Raw genomic sequence first — 6,501 nt, 5'->3', positions numbered from 1 at the left:
AGGCGAGGCAGCCCCTCGCCGATGATGGACAGGCGGACCGTGAGGTACAGGCACTCCCGCTTGTTCTGGCGCGCCGTCCTCGCCGCATCAATGATCTTGGAGATGAGCCTGCCCACAGTCCCGACGAGTTGAGCCACCGAGGCTGCATTCCCTAGCATGTCCATAACTCACTGTGCTCTAGTAGGTACGTAGTACTACGAAGAAAAAGGAGCAGGAGTCACGCTGCAGGTGGGAGTGGGTTTAAGTGGGATTCACTATCCCATCTCACTTAAACCGCTTCAGGGCTTGTTCGGTTAATCCTCTTCCCAAGAGGATTGGAGGGGATTGGCAAGGATTGGCTTGTATTTTGACTTACAAGAGGTTTAAATCCCCTTCAAACCCCTTCAATCCACTCGGATTCGCACCCAACCGAACAAGGCCTCAGCGGGAGCCCACTGGACAGGTACAAAATTAACTGGGCTAGCCCTATTAGCCCAGTGGAATCCCACCTTAGCCCGATAGGTTAGTTCTCTCGCTGGACAGAGGAGGCGCTGCAGCGTAGGCGCACTCCTGCCGCCGCCGCCGCATCACCTTCTCTTCCGCCTCGCACTCAGCACCTCTCGGCCTCCCCTCCCTCGCAGCTTCTTGCCGTCCCAATCAACACTCGCCGATCCCCTCGAGCACGGCCGGACGCGATGGTCAGGTCGCCGGCGGCCTCAACCCCGACCCCTAGGTCGCCGGCGGCCCCAAACCCGAACTCCAGGTCGCAGGCTGCCCCAACCCCGACCCCCAGGTCGCAGGCTGCCCCAACCCTGACTCCCAGCTTGCCTGCTGCAGGTAGTCAAACATCCAGATCATTTTCCTTTCCATTTACCATGTAGGATTCAGATGCTGATGGATTGCTCATGGATTCTAGTGAAAATTTGCAAGATTCCTGTTTCAGTTTCTGTTAAAACTCAAGATTAAGTTGTTGATGGATTGCTAATGGACTCAGATGCTTGCTTTCCTTCCAAGTTCAGAGTCAAGATCTACTGAAATTAGTTTTTTTCCCTTCTGTTTCAAGTTGTCATTTCTAACCAAAACTTGCATCTATAGTGTTATTATTAAATGAACTTGAATCTTACTATATTTTGTTGGCTACAAATAGTCTGAACCAAGTTAGAATGAATGTCTCTGCATTTTATCCCCCTGGGAAGGCAGATGCTTACAAAATGAACTTGCACAAAAGTGAGGAGCAACTTCTACAAATAGTCTGAAACAAGTTAGGTTTAGCATTGTGGTTTGCAGAGGGCTCCAAATTCAAATGAATTGTTTGTTTCACAACTATGTCATAAGTGAGGAGCAATCAGTAGTACAACATGTTCTTCCTTTCTTATTCTGTTGTACCTATTAATAATGTCTGAACTTAACTCATCATATTTAACTTGGTTGTGAAAATTTTCAGATCTTGAGGAGCCCAAGGTTACTAATGAGCTCTTGCGTGCCATAAAAATTGAGAAGGCTAATGACCCGGATCTTGAAGAGCACAAGGGTGCTGGTGAGCTCCTTACGGAACCACCAAAGTGCAAGAAAAGGAAGCGAAGTAGGCAGAGTAGCGGCAAGCTTCATGGGGAACACCAAGAAACGAACAAAGTCGTCATGAAGCCGTCGGCGTCCAAGAAAAAGAGGAAGGTAAAATTATCACACTACTTTATCATGAAGCCGTTGACGTCCAGGAAATAGACATAACGTCTTTATGTCTATTTTACTGTTTAGCAATACTTATTAGACAACAACAAATTTTTTCTCTCAGGCAAGTGAAGGAATGTGCACTAATCCACCGGCACCGTTGTTTGGACCTTTGGCCGTTGACATGGATAAGCAGCCACCACCATTGAAGAAAAAAAGGCTTAATAAGGTGAATTTTGATTGCGAATGATTGTCTCTGAATCAAATTGCCCTTCTCAAGCTTATCTGTCTACCCTTTTCTTGTTTCCTGGAGAGATATTTAATTGCAGCAACTATCAGATTGACTCTTTATCAAGCTTATTGTGTATGCTTTTCTTGTTTCCCAGAAAGATGTTGCAACTATACCATCATCCGGATCTTTGCCCATTGACAAGGATAGGCAGCCATCACCTGGATCTTTGCCTGTTGACAAGGATAAGCAGCCATCATCTGGATCTTTGGCCGTTGACAAGAATAAGCATCCATCACTATCCAAAAAAGTGGTAAGGTCTCCAGTCCTTAACAATGTCGTAGTTTCGTTCTTAGCAAGAAGAGAAAAAAAGGCTAAGTCACTAGAGAGCTCTCCAACGTCACAGCCTTCACTGCTAGCTCTGTCACCCAAAGTAGCAAACCTTGGTTCACACAGACCACGAAAATTAAAATCAAAAATTTGGAAAGAGGCAGAACCAATCTATATTGATGGAATGCTTGCACATGGTCGTTGCATTCATTGCGACAAACTCTTTCCTGCCTCAAAAAAGTCAGGTACAAGTCACATCGGTAAACATTTGGTGGTATGTGAAGAGAAGGCTAAAATGGATGGTATGGTTGCCAAGATATGAACTGATAGTGCAATTGATCCAGAGTGGAAGTTTGACCAAGGGCGTGCACGTAGAGCACTGGCAAAGTTGATTGTGCTACATGAATTACCTTTCAATTTTGTTGAATATCCTGGCTTTAGGTCCTTTGTTAAGACGTTGAATCCATGGTTCAACGTAGTATGCAGAGAAACAATCAAACAAGATTGCATTGATGCATATGATAGACACAAAATAGAAATTCAAGCACTTTTTAGCAATCTAAGTTCTCGAGTATCATTAACGGGTGACATGTGGACGTCCAATCAGAAGCTGGGTTATTTATGCATAACTGCCCACTTTATTGATAGCTCATGGACTCTACAAAACAGAATAATCACATTTTGCCTCTTGGAAACTCCACACAACGCTGATAACATGTTTGACATGGTGCAAAAGAGCTTAAGAGATTGGAAAATTGAAGACAGAATCTTTAGCTTCACCCTGGACAATGCACCAGTTAATACCTCGATGGTTGGCCACTTGAGAAAAAATTTGGTAGATAGGTATCTTGTGCATCATAGTGGAAAATTATTGCATGTTAGATGTGCTGCACATGTACTGAATCTAGTGGTGCAAGATGGGCTCGACGCAATGGCGTCAGTTGTTGATAGAATCAGAGAATCAGTGCTGTATGTCAAGAGTTCGCAAGGCAGAATGAAGAAATTCAATGCGATGATTGCGCGGGTGGGACTTGCTTGTAAAAACCATCCTTCGCTAGATGTGCCAACCCGATGGAATTCAACGTACCTAATGCTTGAATCATCATTGCCGTTCAGAGCAGCGTTCGAAGCCTTGAAAGAAACTGACAAAGATTATAAATTTGCTCCTTCAGCTAGTGAATGGGAGATGGCTGAAGCTATTTGCCATCTTTTGGGCGCTTTTTACACAGCCACAAAGAAAATCTCGGGTAGGATATATCCCACCTCTCACCTGTACTTCTATGACGTCTGGAATGTGAAGCAGATAATGGAGAAAGAAGTCACAAGTGAAAATCCTACCATTGTTGCCATGTGAAAGAGATGGAGGGGAAATGGATGAAATATTTGGAGGAGTCGTTCTTAACAAGTTGTCTGCCGGTGATATTTGATCCGAGGTACAAATATGAATATGTTCACTTCCGACTGACCGCAACTTTTGGTGGTGGCGCCGAGAAATATCTTACCAAGGTGAATAGTGCGATGAAGATCCTATATGCTGAATATGCATCTGAATATGAAAACACTTCTGATGAAGGTGATGAGGTTGCAGAGGAGGATGGTGAGGGCACTCTCGATGACTGGGATAAGCATTTGAGATTGAAAAGATCCCACAACTCAAATGAGCTACAACGATATCTTGAAGAAGACCCGTTTCCTCGCCGACAGAAATTGGATATCTTAAAGTGGTGGGAGATTCACTCCCCAAAGTATCCAGTGCTTGCCGCTATAGCACGGGATATATTGGCATTGTCTGCGTCTAAAGTGCCTGCAGAGGCTGCATTCAGCAATGCCGGAAGGATCATCACTGCTCAAAGAAGTAGTTTGACCCCAAGTACCGTTGAGACGCTGATGTGCCTCAAGGATTGGTTTCGAGCAGCTGGTAATATGTTTTTAATTATTTTCCCGTACTTTATTTAATACCTTCCATGTTAAATGTTTCATTTTGAATGCCTTCAATATTGCAGATCGCCAAAAGGCGGAACCAACAGTTGGAGACCATGGTGGTGAGCAAGGCGATACTGGAACCACCTAAGGCAATTCTGCTAGTTGTACTTTGCACTTTTGGTACATTATTAGACTGTATCTTAGTCCTAGTGTTCAACTCCGGTAGTTTCGATATACTACAAATGTGAAAAAATAGCGCCTTTGAGAAGTCTCCCACTGCACGGTTACATGAGACTGTCTCCTGAGATTGCGAATTCAGGCGATTGAAGTCTCATCTGAGTATGAGTAGCCTGAGTGAGCCAGCAAGCGATTCCATTAGTTATATCTTAGTAACTTTTGGGAATGGAAAATTTGTATTGCCACTGATTAGATGTGGTAGAAGGGATTGTGTATGGTTGTCAGATATTTATTTCTGGAGATGACTTATAGCCAATAGTCCTGGCATTGACATTTATACTGATGTGTGCTATTTGGTTCAGATTTTGGTCCTGTTGGTCTCGCGACATTTATACTGAACTTGAACATGTAAAATTTCATTGGCTGGCGTCGGTCACAAAAAATAGTGTGCTCGGCCTTGCATTTTCACTTGATAGAATCTGGCATTAATGTGATTCTTATAGCCGAAGGTGCTATACACCTCATTCTAACACCATTTTACTGTACTACAAAACTGCAGGTACCACACCTATTCATACCATGCCTGCCGTGCGCGTCATGTAGCTAACAAGTTGAATTCGTCATCAACCTATCCGTTGCTGGAGTTGTTCTTCAAGAATCAGGTCCTCTGTTCAGACTCTGTGGACATTCGTCATCAACTTGCCGTGCGCTTCATGCATTTGTCACCATTTTAGTGTGCTCGGCCTTGCATTTTCACTTGATCAGTAGTTGTGTGTTCTCGCCGTCGTCGGGACTTTGCAACTTTATATATCTGTGAGCAGAGTTAACCAACAGATGGAACACACTTTAATTGTTGTCTTGGTTTGCACTCTTATTATCCTCTCGTAAATCGATTCGTCCGTATATGTAACTGAAGGTTTAGTGGATTCGATCAATTCATTCTATATGTAACTGAAGGTTTAGTAGATCTCAAGTGTGATGTTTTCATACTATGCTGCTGCTCAGTTATTTTCATACCATGCTGCAGCTCTATACCAGGTTTATGCAAATGTATTTGTTAGGTGGGGATCCCACTTGTTCCCACCTAATTTATGCTAGAATAGGTGGGATGCCCACTTTTTTAACATCAGACATAGTGGGACCTGATGGATTGTTGGTGAGACTCTCACATAGAGTCCCACCTGCAGCTCTAAGCAGGAGGAGGATGAGGGAAGACGAGGAGATAGTACTAGAACTAGACTGGTACTAGGAGTAATATATACTGTACTACGTGGAGTATGTTTACTATATAGGTACATATATGGCCTCGATATATTTGGCCGTGGAGTAAGCTGCTAGGTTGGCACGGTGTGAAAAATTTCCTAGAGAAGAAAATTTCAAATGCTTTCGCTCTCATCATTTAATTCTGATTCTGATATATACTTGGCAGTGAGCTTCCCTCGAGGCGTTCGAGGAAATTGCCATGAGTAGCTTTGATTAGTCGTCAAACACGCGGTTTCACTAGTAGAAAACAGGGCTTTGGTCCAGGCCGGCTCAGCCCATTAGTCCCGGTTCAGTCCAGAACCGGAATCAATGTGGGCATTGGTCCCGGTTCGTGAGCCCAGGGGGCCGGCCGGGCCATGTGGGCCATTGGTCCCGGTTCATCCCACCAACCGGGACCAATGAGGTGCCTATATATACCCCTCGCTCGCGAGCAGAGCACCCCAGTGCTCTGTTTTTCTCTGGCCGAGGGGGAGAGGGCTTGGTGGTGCTCTAGCTCACCTCCTATGCACACAAGGTGTTCGATGGAATGCCCGAGCCACACTACTTAAGCTTTCTCCTCTCCAAACTCGACCTCCAAGCTCCATTTTTCATAATATTTGTCTAGGTTTAGCGGTCCGTCATGCCCCGTCCCCGTCTTCACCGCCGTCGATCACCCGCGCCGAGCTCATCGCCGGCACCACCGTGGTGAGCCTCTTGTTTTATCTTCTTTCTGAAAGGAAAAATATTCTTACTTGCATGTTTACATAGATACTTGTATTATTTTCTTACTTTTATTATTGCATCTTATATAGTGCGATGGTTTTGGTATCCGCCCCCGTCGGCCCTCGTCCTGTCTATATTCGGATGTGGTAATATATATTATCTTTATAACTATTGGTTCATTTATTGTTTATGAAAATTATGCCGACCAACGTGACATAGATTTTATTTAT

General features: G+C 44.4%; 1 protein-coding gene across 5 annotated transcripts; it reads left to right on the top strand.

The window, feature by feature from the left end:
• The first annotated feature begins 488 nt into the window (after positions 1-488).
• On the top strand, positions 489-5,298 carry LOC125529172 (zinc finger BED domain-containing protein RICESLEEPER 2-like). 5 transcript variants are annotated; one of them, XR_007292575.1, is made up of 6 exons: positions 489-816; positions 1,424-1,650; positions 1,772-1,876; positions 2,034-4,124; positions 4,210-4,248; positions 4,866-5,298. XR_007292575.1 is itself a non-coding variant. In XM_048693583.1 (5 exons), the coding sequence occupies exons 1-5, from the start codon at positions 675-677 to the stop codon at positions 4,911-4,913; spliced, it is 678 nt and encodes a 225-aa protein (XP_048549540.1). In that variant the 5' UTR covers positions 492-674; the 3' UTR covers positions 4,914-5,298. The 5 variants fall into 5 exon arrangements, 2 of the variants coding, with proteins under 2 accessions (XP_048549540.1, XP_048549541.1); XR_007292574.1 differs by having other exon boundaries at positions 4,210-4,309; XR_007292573.1 differs by lacking the exon at positions 4,866-5,298 and having other exon boundaries at positions 4,210-4,643.
• Positions 5,299-6,501: the final 1,203 nt, after the last annotated feature.

Source organism: Triticum urartu, unplaced genomic scaffold, assembly GCF_003073215.2.
Source record: "Triticum urartu cultivar G1812 unplaced genomic scaffold, Tu2.1 TuUngrouped_contig_5401, whole genome shotgun sequence".
Taxonomy (NCBI): domain Eukaryota; kingdom Viridiplantae; phylum Streptophyta; class Magnoliopsida; order Poales; family Poaceae; genus Triticum; species Triticum urartu.
Note: the sequence above shows the minus strand (reverse complement) of the source record. Positions and strands in the feature narration are given on the sequence as shown.

What these genes read in the sequence shown, in the direction of transcription:
- LOC125529172 (XM_048693583.1), top strand. Translation starts at nt 675, where the DNA reads ATGGTCAGGTCGCCGGCGGCCTCAACCCCGACCCCTAGGTCGCCGGCG. An exon ending in AGAAAAAAAGGCTTAATAAG is followed by an intron (nt 1,877 to 2,033) that starts GTGAATTTTGAT and finishes CTTGTTTCCCAG; the next exon opens with AAAGATGTTGCAACTATACC. An exon ending in CATCACTATCCAAAAAAGTG is followed by an intron (nt 2,190 to 4,865) that starts GTAAGGTCTCCA and finishes ACAAAACTGCAG; the next exon opens with GTACCACACCTATTCATACC.